Here is a 22,140-nt window from a genome sequence, read left to right on the forward strand (position 1 = left end):
CCGGACTGTTTACATTGACCCCCCCCCCCCCACCTTTGTTTTTACACAACTGCTACTCGCTGTTTATTATCTATGCATAGCCACGTTACCCATACCGATATGTGCAAATTACCTTGACTAACCTGTATCCCTGCACATTGACTCGGTACTGGTACCCCTTGTATATAGCCTTGTTGTTGTTACTTTTTATATATATTTTTTACTTTTGTTTATTTAGTAAATCTTTTCTCAACTCTATTTCCTGAAAGGCATTGTTGGTTAACTTCTCTGGGATAGGTGGGACGGTAGCGTCCCAAATTAGGAAAAATGTAGCGCGCCAAATTCAAATATATTACTATAAAAATCAATCTTTCATGAAATCACACATAAAAGACACCAAATTAAAGCTACACATGTTGTGAATCCAGCCAACATGTCTGATTTCAAAAAGGATTTACGGGGAAAGCACACCAAACAATTATGTTAGCTCAGTACATAGCCACAGAAAAACACAGTCATTTTCCCAGCAAAAGATAGTAGTAACAAAAAGCAGAAATAGAGATAAAATTAATCACTAACCTTTGATGATCTTCATCAGATGACACTCATAGGACATCATGTTACACACTACATTTATGTTTTGTTGGATAATGTGCATATTTATATCCACAAATCTCGATTTACATTGGCGCCATGTTCAGAAATGCCTCCAAAATATCCGGAGTAATTGCAGAGCCACGTCAAATAACAGAAATACTCATCATAAACTTTGATGAAAGATACATGTTTTACACAGAATGAAAGATACACTTGTTCTTAATGCAACCGCTGTGTCAGATTTAAAAAAAAACTTTACGTAAAAAAAGCACAACATGCAATAATCTGAGACGGCGCTCAGATTTAACAACATTTCTCCGCCATGTTGGAGTCAACAGAAATACGAAATTACATCATAAGTATTCCCTTACCTTTGATTATGTTCATCAGAATGCACTGCCAGGAATCCTAGTTCCACAATAAATCGTTGTTTTGTTCGATAATGTCCATTACTTATGTCCAATTAGCTACTTTTGCTAGCATGTGTAGTACACGTGTCCAAACGCTCGCGCAGATATTACAAGTCGAATAAACTGGGCAAACTTAGTAGAGAATCAATTTTCAGGATGTTGTTATCATATATATCCAATAACGTTCCAACCGGAGCATTCCTTCATGTCTGTAGAAGATATGGAACGCAAGGCGATATCAATCAATCAATTTTCAATCAATTTTATTTTATATAGCCCTTCGTACATCAGCTAATATCTCGAAGTGCTGTACAGAAACCCAGCCTAAAACCCCAAACAGCTAGTAATGCAGGTGTAGAAGCACGGTGGCTAGGAAAAACTCCCTAGAAAGGCCAAAACCTAGGAAGAAACCTAGAGAGGAACCAGGCTATGAGGGGTGGCCAGTCCTCTTCTGGCTGTGCCGGGTGGAGATTATAACAGAACTATGCCAAGATGTTCAAAAATGTTCATAAGTGACAAGCATGGTCAAATAACAATAATGAATAATTTTCAGTTGGCTTTTCATAGCTGATCATTAAGAGTTGAAAAACAACAGGTCTGGGACAGGTGGCGGTTCCATAACCGCAGGCAGAACAGCTGAAACTGGAATAGCAGCAAGGCCAGGCGGACTGGGGACAGCAAGGAGTCACCACGGGCGGCAGTCCCGACGCATGGTCCTAGGGCCCAGGTCCTCCGAGAGAAAGAAAGAGAGAAGGAGAAAATTAGAGAGAGCCAAGATTTTCAAAATGTTCATAAATGACAAGCATGGTCAAATAATAATCAGGAATAAATCTCAGTTGGCTTTTCATAGCCGATCATTAAGAGTTGAAAACAGCAGGTCTGGGACAGGTAGGGGTTCCATAACCGCAGGCAGAACAGTTGAAACTGGAATAGCAGCAAGGCCAGGCGGACTGGGGACAGCAAGGAGTCACCACGGCCGGTAGTCCCGACGTATGGTCCTAGGGCTCAGGTCCTCCGAGAGAAGGAAAAAATTAGAGAGAGCCAAGATTTTCAAAATGTTCATAAATGACAAGCATGGTCAAATAATAATCAGGAATAAATCTCAGTTGGCTTTTCATAGCCGATCATTAAGAGTTGAAAACAGCAGGTCTGGGACAGGTAGGGGTTCCATAACCGCAGGCAGAACAGTTGAAACTGGAATAGCAGCAAGGCCAGGCGGACTGGGGACAGCAAGGAGTCACCACGGCCGGTAGTCCCGACGTATGGTCCTAGGGCTCAGGTCCTCCGAGAGAAAGAAAGAGAGAAGGAAAAAATTAGAGAGAGCCAAGATTTTCAAAATGTTCATAAATGTAAAGCATGGTCAAATAATAATCAGGAAAAAATCTCAGTTGGCTTTTCATAGCCGATCATTAAGAGTTGAAAACAGCAGGTCTGGGACAGGTAGGGGTTTCGTAACCGCAGGCAGAACAGTTGAAACTGGAATAGCAGCAAGGCCGGGCGGACTGGGGACAGCAAGGTGTCAGCATGCCCGGTAGTCCTGACGTATGGTCCTAGGGCTCAGGTTCTCAGAGAGAAAGAGAGAACGAGAGAATTAGAGAGAGCATACTTAAATTCACACAGGACACTGGATAAGACAGGAGAAGTACTCCAGGTATAACCAACTGACCCTAGCCCCCCGACACATAAACTACTGCAGCATAAATACTGGAGGCTGAGACAGGAGCGGTCAGGAGACACTGTGGCCCCATCCGAAGAAACCCCCGGACAGGGCCAAACAGGAAGGATATAACCCCACCCACTTTGCCAAAGCACAGCCCCCGCACCACTAGAGGGATATCCTCAACCACCAACTTACAATCCTGAGACAAGGCCGAGTATAGCCCACAAAGGTCTCCACCACAGCACAAACCAAGGGGGGGCGCCAACCCAGACAGGAAGATCACGTCAGTAACTCAACCCACTCAAGTGACGCACCCCTCCTAGGGACGGCATGAAAGAGCACCAGCAAGCCAGTGACTCAGCCCCTGTAACAGGGTTAGAGGCAGAGAATCCCAGTGGAGAGAGGGGAACCGGCCTGGCAGAGACAGCAAGGGCGGTTCGTTGCTCCAGAGCCTTTCCGTTCACCTTCACACTCCTGGGCCAGACTACACTCAAACTCAAATATGACCTACTGAAGAGATAAGTCTTCAGTAAAGACTTAAAGGTTGAGACCGAGTCTGCGTCTCACATGGGTAGGCAGACTGTTCCATAAAAATGGAGATCTATAGGAGAAAGCCCTGCCTCCCGCTGTTTGCTTAGAAATTCTAGGGACAATTAGGAGGCCTGCGTCTTGTGACCGTAGCGTACGTATTGGTATGTACGGCAGGACCAACTCGGAAAGATAGGTAGGAGCAAGCCCATGTAACGCTTTATAGGTTAACAGTAAAACCTTGAAATCAGCTCTTGCCTTAACAGGAAGCCAGTGTAGGGAAGCTAGCACTGGAGTAATATGATCAAATTTCTTGGTTCTAGTCAGGATTCTAGCAGCCGTATTTAGCACTAACTGAAGTTTATTTAGTGCTTTATCCGGGTAGCCGGAAAGTAGAGCATTGCAGTAGTCTAACCTAGAAGTAACAAATGCATGGATTAATTTTTCTGCATCATTTTTGGACAGAAAACTTCTGATTTTTGCAATGTTACGTAGATGGAAAAAAGCTGTCCTTGAAACAGTCTTGATATGTTCGTCAAAAGAGAGATCAGGGTCAAGAGTAACGCCGAGGTCCTTCACAGTTTTATTTAAGACGACTTTACAACCATCAAGATGAATTGTCAGATTTAACAGAAGATCTCTTTGTTTCTTGGGACCTAGAACAAGCATCTCTGTTTTGTCCGAGTTTAAAAGTAGAAAGTTTTCAGCCATCCACTTCCTTATGTCTGAAACACAGGCTTCTAGCGAGGGCAATTTTGGGGCTTCACCATGTTTCATTGAAATGTACAGCTGTGTGTCATCCGCATAGCAGTGAAAGTTAACATTATGTTTTCGAATAACATCCCCAAGAGGTAAAATATATAGTGAAAACAATAGTGGTCCTAAAACGGAACCTTGAGGAACACCGAAATGTACAGTTGATTTGTCAGAGGACAGACCATTCACAGAGACAAACTGATATCTTTCCGACAGGTAAGATCTAAACCAGGCCAGAACTTGTCCGTGTAGACCAATTTAGGTTTCCAGTCTCTCCAAAAGAATGTGGTGATCGATGGTGTCAAAGGCAGCACTAAGGTCTAGTAGCACGAGGACAGATGCAGAGCCTCGGTCTGACGCCATTAAAAGGTCATTTACCACCTTCACAAGTGCAGTCTCAGTGCTATGATGGGGTCTAAAACCAGACTGAAGCATTTCGTATACATTGTTTTTCTGCAGAAAGGCAACAGCTTTTTCTAAATTTTTTGAGAGGAATGGAAGATTCGATATAGGCCGATAGTTTTTTATATTTTCCGGGTCAAGGTTTGGCTTTTTCAAGAGAGGCTTTATCACTGCCACTTTTAGTGAGTTTGGTACACATCCGGTGGATAGAGAGCTGTTTATTATGTTCAACATAGGAGGGCCAAGCACAGGAAGCAGCTCCTTCAGCAGTTTAGTAGGAATAGGATCCAGTATGCAGCTTGAAGGTTTAGAGTCCATGATTATTTTCATCATTGTGTCAAGAGATATAGTACTAAAACACTTAAGTGTCTCTCCCGATCCCAGGCCCTCGCAGAGCTGTGCAGATCCAGGACAGCTAAGCCCTGGAGGAATACGCAGATTCAAAGAGGAGTCCGTAATTTGCTTTCTAATGGTCATGATCTTTTCCTCAAAGAAGTTCATGAATTTATTACTGCTGAAGTGAAAGCCATCCTCTCTTGGGGAATGCTGCTTTTTAGTTATCTTTGCAACAGTATCAAAAATAAATTTTGGATTGTTCTTATTTTCCTCGATTAAGTTGGAAAAGTAGGATGATCGAGCAGCAGTGAGGGCTCTTCGGTACTGCATGGTACTGTCTTTCCAAGCTAGTCGGAAGACTTCCAGTTTGGTGTGGCGCCATTTCCGTTCCAATTTCCTGGAAGCTTGCTTCAAAGCTCGGGTATTTTCTGTATACCAGGGAGCTAGTTTCTTATGACAAATGTTGTTTTTAGGGGTGCAACTGCATCTAGGGTATTGCGCAAGGTTAAATTGAGTTCCTCAGTTAAGTGGTTAACTGATTTTTGTCCTCTGACGTCCTTGGGTAGGCAGAAGGAGTCTGGAAGGGCATCAAGGAATTTTTGTGTTGTCTGAGAATTTATAGCACGACTTTTGATGCTCCTTGGTTGGGGTCTGAGCAGATTATTTGTTGCGATTGCAAACGTAATAAAATGGTGGTCCGATAGTCCAGGATTATGTGGAAAAACATTAAGATCTACAACATTTATTCCATGGGACAAAACTAGGTCCAGAGTATGACTGTGGCAGTGAGAAGGTCCAGAGACATGTTGGACAAAACCCACTGAGTCGATGATGGCTCCGAAAGACTTTTGGAGTGGGTCTGTGGACTTCTCCATGTGAATATTAAAATCACCAAAAATTAGAATATGATCTGCTATGACTACAAGGTCTGATAGGAATTCAGGAAACTCAGAGAGGAACGCTGTATATGGCCCAGGAGGCCTGAAAACAGTAGCTATAAAAAGTGATTGAGTAGGCTGCATAGATTTCATGACTAGAAGCTCAAAAGACGAAAACGCCATTTTTTTTTTTGTAAATTGAAATTTGCTATCGTAAATGTTAGCAACACCTCCGCCTTTGCGGGATGCACGGGGGATATGGTCACTAGTGTAACCAGGAGGTGAGGCCTCATTTAACACAGTAAATTCATCAGGCTTAAGCCATGTTTCAGTCAGGCCAATCACATCAAGATTATGATCAGTGATTAGTTCATTGACTATGACTGCCTTTGAAGTGAGGGATCTAACATTAAGTAACCCTATTTTGAGATGTGAGGTATCACAATCTCTTTCAATAATGGCAGGAATGGAGGAGGTCTTTATCCTAATAAGATTGCTAAGGCGATCACCGCCATGTTTAGTTTTGCCCAACCTAGGTCGAGGCACAGACACAGTCTCAATGGGTATGGCTGAGCTGACTACACTGACTGTGGTATTGGCAGACTCCACTAAGCTGGCAGGTTGGCTAACAGCCTGCTGCCTGGCCTGCACCCTATTTCATTGTGGGGCTAAAGGAGTTAGAGCCCTATCTATGTTGGTAGATAAGATGAGAGCACCCCTCCAGCTAGGATGGAGTCCGTCACTCCTCAGCAGGTCAGGCTTGGTCCTGTTTGTGGGTGAGTCCCAGAAAGAGGGCCAATTATCTACAAATTCTATCTTTTGGGAGGGGCAGAAAACAGTTTTCAACCAGCGATTGAGTGCTGAGACTCTGCTGTAGAGCTCGTCACTCCCCCTAACTGGGAGGGGGCCAGAGACAATTACTCGATGCCGACACATCTTTCTAGCTGATTTACACGCTGAAGCTATGTTGCACTTGGTGACCTCTGACTGTTTCATCCTAACATCGTTGGTGCCGACGTGGATAACAATATCTCTATACTCTCTACACTCGCCAGATTTAGCTTTAGCCAGCACCATCTTTAGATTAGCCTTAACGTCGGTAGCCCTGCCCCCTGGTAAACAGTGTATGATCGCTGGGTGATTAGTTTTAAGTCTAATACTGCGGGTAATGGAGTCGCCAATGACTAGGGTTTTCAATTTGTCAGAGCTAATGGTGGGAGCCTTCGGCGTCTCAGACCCCGTAACGGGAGGAGTAGAGACAAGAGAAGACTCAGACTCGGACTCCGACTCGCTACATAATGGGGAAAACCGGTTGAAAGTTTCTGTCGGCTGAATGAGCGACACCGGTTGAGCATTCCAACAGCATTTCCCTCCAGAAGCCATGAGAAAGTTGTCCGGCTGCGGGGACTGTGCGGGGGGATTTATACTAACGTTACTATCTGTACTTACTGGTGGCACAGACGCTGTTTCTTCCTTTCCTACACTGAAATTACCCTTGCCTAACGATTGCGTCTGAAGCTGGGCTTGTAGCACAGCTATTCTCGCCGTAAGGCGATCGTTCTCCTGTATATTATGAGTACAGCGACTGCAATTAGAAGACATCATGTTAATGTTACTACTTAGCTTCGGCTGTTGAAGGTGTTGACGAACCATGTCCAGATAAAGCGTCCGGAGTGAAAAAGTTGAATGAGGGAAAAAAGTTGCGATGGAAAAACTAAAAATATAAACGGTAATTAAAAACAAAAACAAAACAAAAAACGTAAAGTTGTCAGCTAGCAAAGTAAAGTAAAGTTGGCAGCAAAACGCACAGCAACACGTCTGCAGATTCAACAGGAAGTGAAGAGACTAAACTTCTTGCATATCATGAGGAAAGCGCGTGACCAAGAAATGGCAATCTGCCAGACCAATGACTGAAACACCGCCCATCCGGCCCCACATCACACTAGAGGCTTCATTCAGCGTTCTACAGACTGTTGACATCTAGTGGAAGGCGTAGGAAGTGCAAACAGATCCATATATTACAGGGAATTGAATAAGCGATGACTTTAACATCGACCAGTCTCAGAATTCTCACTTCCTGTATGGATTTTTTCTCAGGTTTTTGCCTGCCATATGAGTTCTGTTATACTCACAGACATCATTCAAACAGTTTTAGAAACTTCAGAGTGTTTTCTGTCCAATAGTAATAATAATATGCATATATTAGCATCTGGGACAGAGTAGGAGGCAGTTCACTATGGGCACGCAATTCATCCAAAAGTGAAAATGCTGCCCCCTATATCAAAGAAGTTAAGGGCTTGTAAGTAAGAATTTTGCTGTAAATTATACACCATTGTATTCGGCGGATGTGATAATTTAAGATTTTAATTTCAAGCAGATTTAAGTCAAAACTGTAACTAGGCCACTTGGGAACATTCAATGTTGTCTTGGTAAGCAATTCCAGTGTACATTTGGCCTGGTGTTTTAGATAATTGTCCTGCTGAAAGGTGAATGTCTCCAAGTGTCTGTTGGAATGCAGACTGAACCAGGTTGTCCTCTCGGATTTTGCCTGTGCTTAGTTCTATACAGTTTTTTTAATACTAGAAAAATCCCCGGTCCTTGCCGATGACCAGCATACCCATAACATGATGCAGCCACCACCATGCTTGAAAATATGAAGAGTGGTACTCAGTGATGTGGTGTTTGCACCAACATAAAGCTTTGTATTCAGGACAAAGTACATTTCTTTGCCACATTGTTTGCAGTTTTACTTAAAATCAAATCCAATTCAAATCCAATTCATTGGTCACATACAAGTGTTTAGCAGATGTTATTGTGGGTGTAGCGAAATTCTTGTGCTTCTAGCTCCGGCAGTGCAGTAATATCTAACACTTTCACAACATATTCCCAAATACATGTATCTAATAACGTAACAAATTGAACATAAACAAACAAAATGCAGCAGAGTTTCCTAAGAGCTAGTCGCAATGCTGCCATCTCCGTCGGTGCCATCATCTTGTTGCAAACAGGATGCATGTTTTGGAATATTTGTATTCTATACAGGCTTCCTTCTTCTCACTCTGTCATGTAGGTTAGTATTGTGATGTAACTTCAATGTTGTTGGTCCATCCTCAGTTTATTTATTTTTTATTTCACCTTTATTTAACCAGGTAGGCAAATTGAGAACACGTTCTCATTTACAATTGCGACCTGGCCAAGATAAAGCAAAGCAGTTCGACACATACAACAACACATAGTTACACATGGAGTAAAACAAACATACAGTCAATAATACAGTGAAAATAAGTCTATATACAATATGAGCAAGTGAGGTGAGATAAGGGAGGTGAAGGCAAACAAAATATATATATAAATAAATAAATAAAATATAAAAAGGCCATGGTGGCGAAGTAAATACAATATAGCAAGTAAAAAAAATAACACTGGAATGGTTGGTTTGCAGTGGAAGAAGGTGCAAAGTAGAGATAGAAATAATGGGGTGCAAAGGAGCAAAATAAATAAATACAGTAGGTAAAGAGGTAGTTGTTTGGGCTAAATTATAGATGGGCTGGCCTCCCGGGTGGCGCAGTGGTCTAGAGCACTGCATCGCAGTGCTAACTGCGCCACCAGAGTCTCTGGGTTCGCCCCCAGGCTCTGTCGCAGCCGGCCGCGACCGGGAGGTCCGTGGGGCGACGCACAATTGGGCTAGCGTCGTCCGGGTAAGGGAGGGTTTGGCCGGTAGGGATTTCCTTGTCTCATCGCGCTCCAGCGACTCCTGTGGCGGGCTGGGCGCAGTGCGTGCTAGCCAAGGGGGCCAGGTGCACGGTGTTTCCTCCGACACATTGGTGCGGCTGGCTTCCGGGTTGGAGGCGCGCTGTGTTAAAGAAGCAGTGCGGCTTGGTTGGGTTGTGCTTCGGAGGACGCATGACTTTCGACCTTCGTCTCTCCCGAGCCCGTACGGGAGTTGTAGCGATGAGACAAGATAGTAATTACTAGCGATTGGATACCACGAAAATTGGGGAGAAAAGGGGATATATAAAAAATAAAATAAAAAAAAACATTTTTTATAGATGGGCTATGTACAGGTGCAGTAATCTATGAGCTGCTCTGACAGCTGGTGCTTAAAGCTAGTGAGGGAGATAAGTGTTTCCAGTTTCAGAGATTTTTGTAGTTCGTTCTAGTCATTGGCAGCAGAGAACTGGAAGGAGAGGCGGCCAAAGGAAGAATTGGTTTTGGGGGTGACCAGAGAGATATACCTGCTGGAGCGCGTGCTACGGGTGGGTGTTGCTATGGTGACCAGCGAGCTGAGATAAGGGGGGACTTTACCTAGCAGGGTCTTGTAGATGACCTGGAGCCAGTGGGTTTGGCGACGAGTGTGAAGCGAGGGCCAGCCAACGAGAGCGTACAGGTCGCAGTGGTGGGTAGTATATGGGGCTTTGGTGACAAAACGGATGGCACTGTGATAGACTGCATCCAATTTATTGAGTAGGGTTTTGGAGGCTATTTTGTAAATGACATCACCGAAGTCGAGGATTGGTAGGATGGTCAGTTTTACAAGGGTATGTTTGGCAGCATGAGTGAAGGATGCTTTGTTGCGGAATAGGAAGCCGATTCTAGATTTAACTTTGGATTGGAGATGCTTGATGTGAGTCTGGAAGGAGAGTTTACAGTCTAACCAGACACCTAGGTATTTGTAGTTGTCCACATATTCTAAGTCAGAGCCGTCCAGAGTAGTGATGCTGGACAGGCGGGCAGGTGCAGGCAGCGATCGGTTGAAGAGCATGCATTTAGTTTTACTTGTATTTAAGAGCAATTGGAGGCCACAGAAGGAGAGTTGTATGGCATTGAAGCTCGCCTGGAGGGTTGTTAACACAGTGTCAAGAGAAGGGCCAGAAGTATACAGAATAGTGTCGTCTGCGTAGAGGTGGATCAGAGACTCACCAGCAGCAAGAGCGACATCATTGATGTATACAGAGAAGAGAGTCGGTCCAAGAATTGAACCCTGTGGCACCCCCATAGAGACTGCCAGAAGTCCGGACAACAGACCCTCCGATTTGACACACTGAACTCGATCAGAGAAGTAGTTGGTGAACCAGGCGAGGCAATCATTAGAGAAACCAAGGCTGTCGAGTCTGCCGATGAGGATGTGGTGATTGACAGAGTCAAAAGCCTTGGCCAGGTCAATGAATATGGCTGCACAGTACTGTTTCCTATCGATAGCGGTTAAGATATCGTTTATGACCTTGAGCGTGGCTGAGGTGCACCCATGACCAGCTCTGAAACCAGATTGCATAGCGGAGAAGGTATGGTGGGATTCGAGATGGTCGGTAATCTGTTTGTTGACTTGGCTTTCGAAGACCTTAGAAAGGCAGGGTAGGATAGATATAGGTCTGTAGCAGTTTGGGTCTAGAGTGTCTCCCCCTTTGAAGAGGGGGATAACCGCAGCTGCTTTCCAATCTTTGGGAATCTCAGACGACACGAAAGAGAGGTTGAAAAGGCTGGTAATAGGGGTGGCAACAATTTCAGCAGATAGTTTTAGAAAGAAAGGGTCCAGATTATCTAGCCCGGCTGATTTGTAAGGGTCCAGATTTTGCAGCTCTTTCAGAACATCAGCTGACTGTATTTCGGAGAAAGAGAAATGGGGAAGGCTTGGGCGAGTAGCAGAGGGGAGGGCAGTGCTGTTGACCGGGGTAGGGGTAGCCAGGTGGAAAGCATGGCCAGCCGTAGAAAAATGCTTATTGAAATTCTCAATTATAATGGATTTGTCGGTGGTGACAGTATTTCCTATCTTCAGTGCAGTTGGAAGCTGGGAGGAGGTGTTCTTATTCTCCATGGACTTTACAGTGTCCCAGAACTTTTTTGAGTTTGTGTTGCAGGAAGCAAATTTCTGCTTGAAAAAGCTAGCCTTGGCTTTTCTAACTGCCTGTGTATACTGGTTTCTAGCTTCCCTGAAAAGTTGCATATCACGGGGGCTGTTCGATGCTAATGCAGAACGCCATAGGATGTTTTTCTGTTGGTTAAGGGCAGTCAGGTCAGGAGAGAACCAAGGGCTATATCTGTTCCTGGTTCTAAATTTCTTGAATGGGGCATGCTTATTCAAGATGGTGAGGAAGGCATTTAAAAAAAATATCCAGGCATCCTTTACTGACGGGATGAGATCAATATCCTTCCAGGATACCTCGGCCAGGTCGATTAGAAAGGCCTGCTCGCTGAAGTGTTTCAGGGAGCGTTTGACAGTGATGAGTGGAGGTCGTTTGATCGCTGACCCATTACGGATACAGGCAATGAGGCAGTGATCGCTGAGATCTTGGTTGAAAACAGCAGAGGTGTATTTGGAGGGCAAGTTGGTTAGGATGATGTCTATGAGGGTACCCGTGTTTACGGAATTGGGGTGATACCTGGTAGGTTCATTGATAATTTGTGTGAGATTGAGGGCATCAAGCTTAGATTGTAGGATGGCTGGGGTGTTAAGCATGTTCCAATTTAGGTCGCCTAGCAGCACAAGCTCTGAAGATAGATGGGGGGCAATCAGTTCACATATGGTGTCCAGAGCACAGCTGGGGGCAGAGGGTGGTCTATAGCAGGCGGCAACAGTGAGAGACTTGTTTTTAGAGAGGTGGATTTTTAAAAGTAGGAGTTCAAATTGTTTCGGAACAGACCTGGATAGTAAAACAGAACTCTGCAGGCAATCCTTGCAGTAGATTGCAACACCGCCCCCTTTGGCCGTTCTATCTTTTCTGAAAATCTTGTAGTTAGGGATGAAAATGTCAGAATTTTTGGTGGTCTTCCTAAGCCAGGATTCAGACACGGCTAAAACATCTGGGTTGGCAGAGTGTGCTAAAGCAGTGAACAAAACAAACTTAGGGAGGAGGCTTCTAATGTTAACATGCATGAAACCAAGGCTATTACGGTTACAGAAGTCATCAAAAGAGAGCGCCTGGGGAATAGGAGTGGAGCTAGGTACTGCAGGGCCTGGATTCACCTCTACATCACCAGAGGAACAGAGGAGGAGTAGGATAAGGGTACGGCTAAAAGCTATGAGAATTGGTCGTTTGGAACGTCTAGAACAGAGAGTAAAAGGAAGTTTCTGGGGGCGATAAAATAGCTTCAAGGAATAATGTACAGACAAACGTATGGTAGGATGTGAATACAGTGGAGGTAAACCTAGGTAATGGGTGATGATGAGAGAGATATAGTCTCTAGAAACATCATTGAAACCAGGTGATGTCATCGCATATGTGGGTGGTGGAACTGAGAGGTTGGATATATAGTGAGCAGGGCTAGAGGCTCTACAGTGAAATAAGCCAATAAACACTAACCAGAACAGCAATGGACAAGGCATATTTACATTAAGGAGAGGCATGCTTAATCGAGTGATCATAAGGGTCCAGTGAGTAGAGGTTGGTTGGGGGCACGGTGATCCAGACAGCTGGCCGGGTAGCTGGCTATCGGTAGCAAGATAACATAGGATGGAGGTCTGTTTTTATTTTTATTTTTTTGTCACCTCGTTCGTTTCCGTCGGTAGATTAGTGGGGTTCCGTGTGGTAGAGGGGATCGATCCAATTGGCAAAATAGATATAGTGACCCAGGAATTTATTTTTAAAAATTGTCCGGTATATTTATTTAGATAGCAGCCGATAAGACAGCTAATAATTAGCAGATGGGTATTCAGAAACGTCGCAATGGAAAAGCCTGTTGAAACCACCTCGGACAATTACGTCGGCAGACCAGTCGTGATGGATCGGCGGGGCTCCGTGTCGGCAATAAAGGGTCCAGTCCAATTGGCAAAAGAGGTATTGTAGCCCAATAATTCGCTGGTAGGCCTCTTCGGCTAGCCGGCAGATGGGCCTAGCTCGAGGCTAGCTCAAGGCTAACTGGTGCTTGTTTCGGGACAGGGGTATTAGCCAGTAGTAGCCACCTGGTTGCAGCTAGCTAGCGACGATGATCCGGTGTAATTGTCCAGAGCTTGCGTCAGGAATCCGGTGATGTGGTAGAGAAAAAGCAGTCCTATATTCTCTGGGTTGATATCGCGCCTGCAGACTGGCAGGTATTTGCCCGAGCTGAAGCTGGCTGGTGTCCGAGTTAAGGGCGAAGACCGCATCAGTGGCTAACTGACTACTAGCTAGTAGCTAGTTATCTGGCTAGCTTCTGATTGGGGTTACGGTTCTAAAGTATAAAAAATAGCAGATCCGTACCACATTGGGTGAGGCGGGTTGCGGGAATGTATATTCAGTTCCAAGATGGAAAGTGAAATTAAAATATATACGAAATGTATACAAAAAATACGAGGACTATTTACGCGGGATAAGACAAGACAAACACACGTCCGACTGCTACGCCTTCTTGGAACTTATACCTATTTAAGTTTTCTCCTATCACAGCCTGTAACTGTTTTAAAGTCACCATTGGTTGGGCGCACCGGTCTAAGGCACTGCCTCGCAGTGCTAGAGGCATCACTACATACTCAGTTTCAATCCCAGGCTATATCATAACCGGCCATGATAGGGATTTACTTGGCTCATCACGCTCTAGCGACTCCTTGTGGCGGGCCGGGCGCCTGCAGACTGGGGGGAAAATAAAATTAATAAAAATCACCTTTGGCCTCCTTCCTCTACGGCAACTGAGTTAGGAAGGACTCCTGTATCTTTGTAGTGATTGGGTTTATTGATGCACCATTCAAAGTGTAATTAATAACTTAAACATGCTCAAAGGGATATTCAATGTCTGCATTTTCCCCTACCAATTACGTGCCCTTTGCGAGGCATTAGAAAACCTCCCTGGTGTTTGTGGTTGAATCTGTGTTTGAAATTCACTGCTCGACTGAGGGACCTTACAATTATCTGTATGTGTGGGTTACAGAGATGAGGTAGTCATTCAAAAAATTGCACACAGTGAGTCCATGCAGCTGATTATGTAACTTAAGGAAAAATGTTTGACCTGAACTTGTTTACGCTTACCATAACAAAGAGGTTGAATACTTATTGACTAAAGACACTTCAGCCTTTAATTTCTAAAAACACAATTCACTTGATATTATTGGGGTATTGTGTGTAGGCCAGTGACACAAAGTCTCAATTAAATCCATTTTACATTAAGGCTCTAACACAACAAAAGGTGGAAAAAGTCAAGGGAGGTAAATACTTTCTGAAGACACTGTATACAGTTGAAGTTGGAAGTTTACATACACCTCAGCCAAATACATTTAAACTCAGTTTTTCACAATTCCTGACATTTTATCCGAGTAAATTTCCCTGTCTTAGGTCAGTTAGGATCACCACTTTATTTTAAGAGTGTAAAATGTCAGAATAATAGAGTGATTTCTGCTTTTATTTCTTTCATCACATTCCCAGTGGGTCAGAAGTTTACATACGCTCAATTAGTATTTTGTAGCAATGCCTTTAAATTGTTTAACTTGGGTCAAACGTTTCGGGTAGCCTTCCACAAGCTTCCCACAATAAGTTGGGTGAATTTTGGCCCATTCTTCCTGACGTAGCTGGTTTAACTGAGTCAGGTTTGTAGGCCTCCTTGCTCGCACACGCTTTTTCAGTTCTGCCCACACATTTTCTATAGGATTGAGGTCAGGGCTTTGTGATGGCCACTCCAATACCTTGACTTTGTTGTCCTTAAGCCATTTTGCCACAACTTTGGAAGTATGCTTGGGGTCATTGTCCATTTGGAAGACCCTTTATCTTCCTGACTGTTGTCTTGAGATGTTGCTTCAATATATCCACATAATTTTCCTACCTTATGATGCCATCTATTTTGTGAAGTGCACCAGTCCCTCCTGCAGCAAAGCACCCCCACAACATGATGCTGCCACCCTGTGCTTCGCGGTTGGGATGGTGTTCTTAGGCCAGTTCTATTTTTGTTTCTTCAGACTAGAGGACATTTCTCCAAAAAGTACGATCTTTGTCCCCTTGTGCAGTTGCAAACCGTAGTCTGGCTTTTTTATGGCGGTTTTGGAGCTGTGGCTTCTTCCTTGCTGAGCAGCCTTTCAGGTTATGTCGATATAGGACTCGTTTTACTGTGGATATAGATACTTTTGTACCTGTTTCCTCCAGCATCTTCACAAGGTCCTTTGCTGTTGTTCTGGGATTGATTTGCACTTTTCGTACCAAAGTACGTTAATCTCTAGGAGACAGAACGCATCTCCTTCCTGAGCGGTATGACGGATGCGTGGTCCCATGGTGTTTATACTTGCCCACTACTGTTTGTACAGATGAACGTGGTACCTTCAGGCATTTGGAAATTGCTCCCAAGGATGAACCAGACTTGTTGAGGTCTACAATTATTGTGGAGGTCTTGGCTGATTTCTTTAGATTTTCCCATGATGTCAAGCAAAGAGGCACTGAGTTTGAAGGTAGGCCTTGAAATACATCCACAGGTACACCTCCAATTGACTCAAATTATGTCAATTAGTCTATCAGAAGCTTCTAAAGCCATGACAGTTTCTGGTATTTTCCAAGCTGTTTAAAGGCTCGGTCAACTTAGTGTATGTAAACTTCTAACCCACTGGAATTGTGATACAGTGAATTATAAGTGAAATACTCTGTCTGTAAACAATTGTTCAAAAAATGACTTGTGTCATGCACAAAGTAGATGTCCTAACCGACTTGCCAAAACTACAGTTTGTTAACAAGAATTTTGGGGAGTGGTTGAAAAACGAGATGTAATGACTCCAACCTAAGTGTATGTAAACTTCCGACTTCAACTGTACGTGTTACATATTTGTCTTGGATTGTTTTGAAGGTGTTCAATATCTGACCAAGCACTTCCGTTTCTCATCATATGTTCCGTCTCTCTCTCTCTTGCAGATTCTCTCCCAAACCAATCAGAACCATTCATCGCAGCATGCCCCTTCCTCTTCTTCCTCCTCCCAGGTTCCTCCCTCCGGCCCCACCCCTGCCCAGTTCATCCTGCACAGCTCTCTCCCAATGGTGGGCTGCACCAAAACCCCGCCCAACCACCTGCACCCTGGCATGTCTATGGGTGGTGGCTGTGCCCAGACCCCGCCCCCTCCCATGCCCTCTGGGTTCTCGGGAGGGTCCGGGGGCTCCAGTGATATAGGCTGGGACAACGAGAGCAAGGACCCTGACAAGGTAGCACCATTTGAAAAACATGTCTTTCTACCACTCCCATATCTTCCAATTACTGATGTGTGTGTGGAAAGGAAGGTCATCTGACTACCAGTACAGTACCTCATAGTGTTGTCACGATACCAGAATGTTGACTTCATTACCGATACCAGGTTTAGTATCACGATGCTCAATACCAAAACGGTTCCACGGCAAAAAAAAAGGCATATTAACCAAAGTCACGGAATGGCACTTTTTCCAGACAGAAATACTCAGCTACTGCTCTGTTCAACCGTTGGGCATCTTTTGAGTTCAATACCATTACATTTGCATTTTTTTACTAACATTTTTCAGAGACAGCCATGTATGCATTAATTAATCAATTATACAATTATGCAATCAGTTTGACTTTGTTTTTACCAATCTACTACATAATGGTAATAATTTATTTGAATGGTAAATCTGTTGGTAAATCAATCTGTAGCATATGGACAATACAGGTGAATGCATATTCAATAGGAGTGTGTGCATGCATTGAGTTATTGGGCTTGTTTTTGGGTGATTCCATGGGGCTACAGATGACAAATTGTATTCAACAACATTTGCGTAGAAGTAGCTTTATCATAAAAATGTGCGTTGTCTCTAACGAGTAGCGATGTCATACACGAGGCAGTCAGAACACCAGGAACTTGGGTCAGTAGGTAGCCTAGTGGTTAGAGCTGGATCGAATCCCCGAACCCCCGAGCTGACAAGGTAAAAAATCTGTCGTTCTGCCCCTGAACAAGGCAGTTAACCCACTGTTCTCCGGTAGGCCGTCATTGTAAATAAGAATTTGTTCCTAACTGATTTGCCTAGTTAAATGAAGGTTAAATAAAAAATATCGCTGAGGCAATAGATCATCTTTTGGAGAGAGAGAGACCGAATAACTGAATCCATAAAGTTTTTATTGATAATCGGCTTTGAAATGAACATATTATGCCTTTTGTAGTTTGCATATCACAAACAAAGTCTCGGATAGTGAATTGATGTTAGATTTGGCTATCACCTAGCAAGGAAAGTTAGCCTGGACACTCGGTATATTCTTCCATTGTTAAGGGTATCGTCATTGTTTTGCGAACAGTAATTAACAGTTTCAACATCTACATGCTTTGTTGCATTATTCAAGTCTGTTAACTTCTGTTCAGCATGAGTGGGGAGTTAACATGATGTTGCCCAGACTACCAGTGCAGGCTAGAAATAAGAAACTGGAGCAGGCACTGTGCGCGCTATAATAAGGGGTAGGCTGCGCTGATAAGAATGGCTTGATCCGTGAGGCACATTTGACAGAAGTACCGAAAGTAACATTCTACTGCAAAACAGTTTTGCATGTTCTGGTATCTAAAAAGTACTTACGTTTCGGTATACCGTTCAACACTAGTACTGCACCTCTTATTTTATTTTTCTCTCTGCTCTCAGTATCTGAAGAAGCTCCACACTCAGGAGCGTGCGGTGGAGGAGGTGAAGCTGGCTATTAAGCCGTACTACCAGCGTAAAGACATTAACAAGGACGACTACAAGGACATCCTGAGGAAGGCAGTACACAAGGTAACCCAGCTCTCTAACCATAAACCTGCTTTAGCTGCATTACATTGTTATTACATGGTTTGAGGGCGCCGTTATTACGCGTCTGAGTGCGCCGTTATTACGCGTCTGAGTGCGCCGTTATTACGCGTCTGAGTGCGCCGTTATTACGCGTCTGAGTGCCCCGTTATTACGCGTCTGAGTGCCCCGTTATTACGCGTCTGAGTGCCCCGTTATTACACGTCTGAGTGCGCCGTTATTGCGCGTCTGAGTGCGCCGTTATTACGAACGCTTTGTTCAGAGTTCTTTCCTTTGTTATTCGAGGGTGTAAAACACCTTATTCTATGACTTGATTAACAGTTGAATCAGGTGCGTTAGTGCTGGGCTGGAACAAAAACGTCTGTTCTGCAATGGTCAGGCTTTTGGGTTTAGGCTGTAGCATCTCTCAGGAACGGAGTGTAGGTGCATTTTGTTCCATAGGAATAACAATTGCTGTTCAACCTGTTTGTGACTTGGACATTTAAAAATATTGGCTCACACATTTAAAAGATTGGCATAATTACTAGACTGAGTGGTGTGGTGTCGATACAATTACTTTGACTTGTTTGTGAAGGTTTAAAGAATTTCCACAAACAGTTGTCGGAAGTAGACTTCATAAAGGCCAGAGGGAGTGTAGTATATTTATTAAGCAATACTGAGGGGGTGTGGTATATTGGCCAATACACTGAACAAAAATATAAACACAACATGTTAAGTGTTGGTTTCAGGAGCTGAAATAAAATATATTTAAAAAAAAAACATATGCACAAAAAGCTTATTTCTCTCAAATCTTGTGCACAAATGTGTGTACATCCCTGTTAGTGAGCATTTCTCCTTTGACAAGATAATCCATCCACCTGATAGGTGTGGCATATCAAGAAGCGTATTCAACAGCATGATTATTACACAGTTGCACCTTGTGCGGGGGGCAATAAAAAATCACTCTAAAATGTGCAGTTTTGTCACACCACACAATGCCACAGATGTCAAGTTTAGATGGAGCATGCAATTGGCATGCTGACTGCAGGAATGTCCACCAGAGCTGTTTCCAGAGAATGTAATGTTCATAAGCAACCTCCAATGCTGTTTTAGAGAATTTGACAGTATGTCTAACTGGCCTCACAACCGTAGACCATGTGTAACCATGCCAGCCCAGGCGGCTTCACGTGCGGGATCGTCTGAAACCAGCCACCCGGACAGCTGATGAAACTGAGTATGCACAACTGAAGAATTTCTTAAAACTATCAGAAACCGTCTCAGGGACGCTCATTTGTGTGCTCGCCGTCCTCACCGGGGTCTTGACCTGACTGCAGTTTGGTGTCGTAACTGACTTCAGTGGGCAAATGCTCTCCTTCGATGTCCACTGGCACACTAGAGAAGTGTGCTCTTCACGGATGAATACCGGTTTCAATTGTACTGGGCAGACGGCGTTGTGTGGGAGAGCTGTTTGCTGATGTCAACGTTGTGAACAGAGTGCCCGTGGTGGCAGTGGGGTTATAATATGGGGAGGCATAAGCTACGGACAAGTAACACGATTGCATTTTCTCGAAGGCAATTTGAATGCACAGAGATACCGTGACGAGATCCTGAGGCTCATTGTCGTGCTATTCATCCATCACCTTCAGCATTATAACGCACGGCCTCATGTCACAAGGATCTCTACACAATTTCTGGAAGCTGAAAATGTCCGTTCTTCTATGGCCTGCACACCCATGTCACCCGTTGAGCATGTTTGGGTTGCTCTGGATCAACGTTTACGACAGCGCGTTCCGGTTCCCGCCAATATCCAGTGACTTCGCACTGCCATTGAAGAGTGTGACAACTTTCCACAGGCCACAATCACCAGCCTGATCAACTCTATGCGAAGGAGATGTGTGGCGCTGCATGAGGCAGATGGTGGTCACACCAAATACTGACTGGTTTTCTGATCCACGCCCATTTTATTATATATATATATTTTAAAAAGTTATCTGTGACCCATAGATGCGTATCTGTATTCCCAGTCATGTGAAATCCATAGATTAGGGCGTACTTAATTGATTTCCTTATGAATTGTGACTCAGTAAAATCTTTGAAATGGTTGTGTTTTATGTTTTTGTTCAGTGTACCATGGCCAAGGGCTGTTCTTATGCACGACGCGGAGCTGTATATTGGCCATATACCACAAACCTCAGAGGTGCCATATTGCAATTATAAACTGGTTTCCAACATAAAAAGGAGTATTTTTGCGTCATACCCGTGGTATATTGTATAATATACACACGGCTGAAATGCTGTTTCAGCCAAACCGCATCCAGGATGCAAACTACCCGGTTTATAATGCAGAATATGTTACTATGTTCCAGCAGTTACAATTGGAAGTTGTAATTACATTACGTTGTAAGTAATTACAGCCTAGTTAAACTGTAACTACACAGTAATTACGCTGTAACAGCCATTTGATATATAGTGTGTTTATGACTAATACCGACCTGTGTCTGCTTCTCAGATCTGCCACAGTCGAACGGGGGAGATCAACCCGGTCAAGGTGAGCAACCTGGTCAAGCTTTATGTTCAGAGGTACAAGTACTTCAGGAAGCACGGTCGAAAGATGGACGAGGAAGAGAGGGAGGACAGAGAGATGGATTCCTCCTATTGATTGGACCAGGGGTCGCACTCCCCCTACTCCCATTGGTTCTGCCACCCAAGGACCAGCCCCGCACTCCTTGCACGTGACTGGGCCCAATGAGGCCGTAGAGTGACATTTTGTTTTATTCCCCTCCCTATTTGCTGTCCCCATGTAAACTTGTAACACCCCCCCCCCCCATCTCCTGTGTGTCTTGCTGTACAGAAATGTTGAGTAGATATCTGCGAAATATACACACGCAGTATATGATTTTTTTTTTTAAAGTACAATGTTGTGGAAGAGATGCGGAACACATGTATACACACTTACACATGCGCGTACACACATACTGTATATACTGTAAGTACACTACACTGACTCTCCTTTCTCTCTGTGTGGTATAAACCTGTCATAGTCAGGTGGTTGGTCTGTTGAATGGATGGATGGTTTAAATATAGAGATTTGACACGTGATATTCTGTCCCTGTCTTTTATTTGAAGTCTGTACTCTGAGGGGTGGTTTCCTGAGCACAGGAGATTCTCTATCGAGTTCACTTTTATCTCCAGGACCAGGCTTAATCTGTGTCCGGGAATCCAACCCTGAAGGTGTGTGTACTCTGATCAGTGCTTCGGCAGAGGGAGAAATAAATGAAAGCAGGGTGTCACTGTCCTACAAGCTATGGATTTACAGGCGCGCAGCAGACCTGTCACTGACTGAGTGAACTGTTTGTGATGGATTGGGCTGTTTCTGAACCAGGCTTAAATACTGTAGGTAATGTTCAAGTTATGTAAGAATGTAGACACTTTAGTTAAAAGAGCCACTTTGCAGCCTAAAGTAATTGCATGCATCTGTGTATCCCTTTCTGTCATACACACAGGCAGATCTAGGATCAGTTTTATCCGCCACACAATCCTTAGCCTACCCATTAAAGTAGGGAACTGCAAAACGTAGATTGGTTTTGAGATGCAATTTGACACTACTACTCTGTGGTTTGTCCTCATTGGTTTATATTAGTGTTAGAGTCAATTTTCTAGTACATTACCACGTGGTATCCGTCATTAAACGGACATCAAATGAAACATTGAAAGCATATGACTTGACATCAGAGCTGACGTTAAAAGCAACCATGAAAATTAAGTCTTCTGTGACTTGATGGGTTTACACATTGGAAGTTGAAGCTATGCGGTGAGTCAATGCATGTTGGGTGCCTGGGATGTGTGCACTGTATTGCATGTATCAACGCGCTTGTTCCTTCCATTGTCAGGTCTCCTGTAATCTCTGTTAGTGGGTGAACACTCCAGTCAGTTTATCTCTACAGGTGTTTGACAAGTCAGGC

The 22,140-nt window shown here is 44.0% G+C and overlaps 1 protein-coding gene across 2 annotated transcripts in view; it reads left to right on the top strand.

Moving 5' to 3' along the window:
• Window positions 1–21,277, top strand: part of scaf1 (SR-related CTD-associated factor 1) — a 30,704-nt gene extending 9,427 nt beyond the window's left edge. Inside the window, exons 7-9 of one of the 2 annotated variants that reach the window (XM_055882234.1) lie at window positions 16,406–16,624; window positions 18,056–18,184; window positions 20,688–21,277. In XM_055882234.1, coding sequence (XP_055738209.1) covers window positions 16,406–16,624; window positions 18,056–18,184; window positions 20,688–20,837 — 498 coding nt within the window. In that variant the 3' untranslated portion in view covers window positions 20,838–21,277. Of the gene's footprint in view, window positions 1–16,339; window positions 16,625–18,055; window positions 18,185–20,687 lie in introns of both variants that reach the window. The other variant, XM_055882230.1, reaches the window with a different exon arrangement.
• The last annotated feature ends 863 nt before the right edge of the window (window positions 21,278–22,140 follow it).

The sequence above is a fragment of the Salvelinus fontinalis genome, chromosome 2 (genome assembly GCF_029448725.1).
Source record: "Salvelinus fontinalis isolate EN_2023a chromosome 2, ASM2944872v1, whole genome shotgun sequence".
Taxonomy (NCBI): domain Eukaryota; kingdom Metazoa; phylum Chordata; class Actinopteri; order Salmoniformes; family Salmonidae; genus Salvelinus; species Salvelinus fontinalis.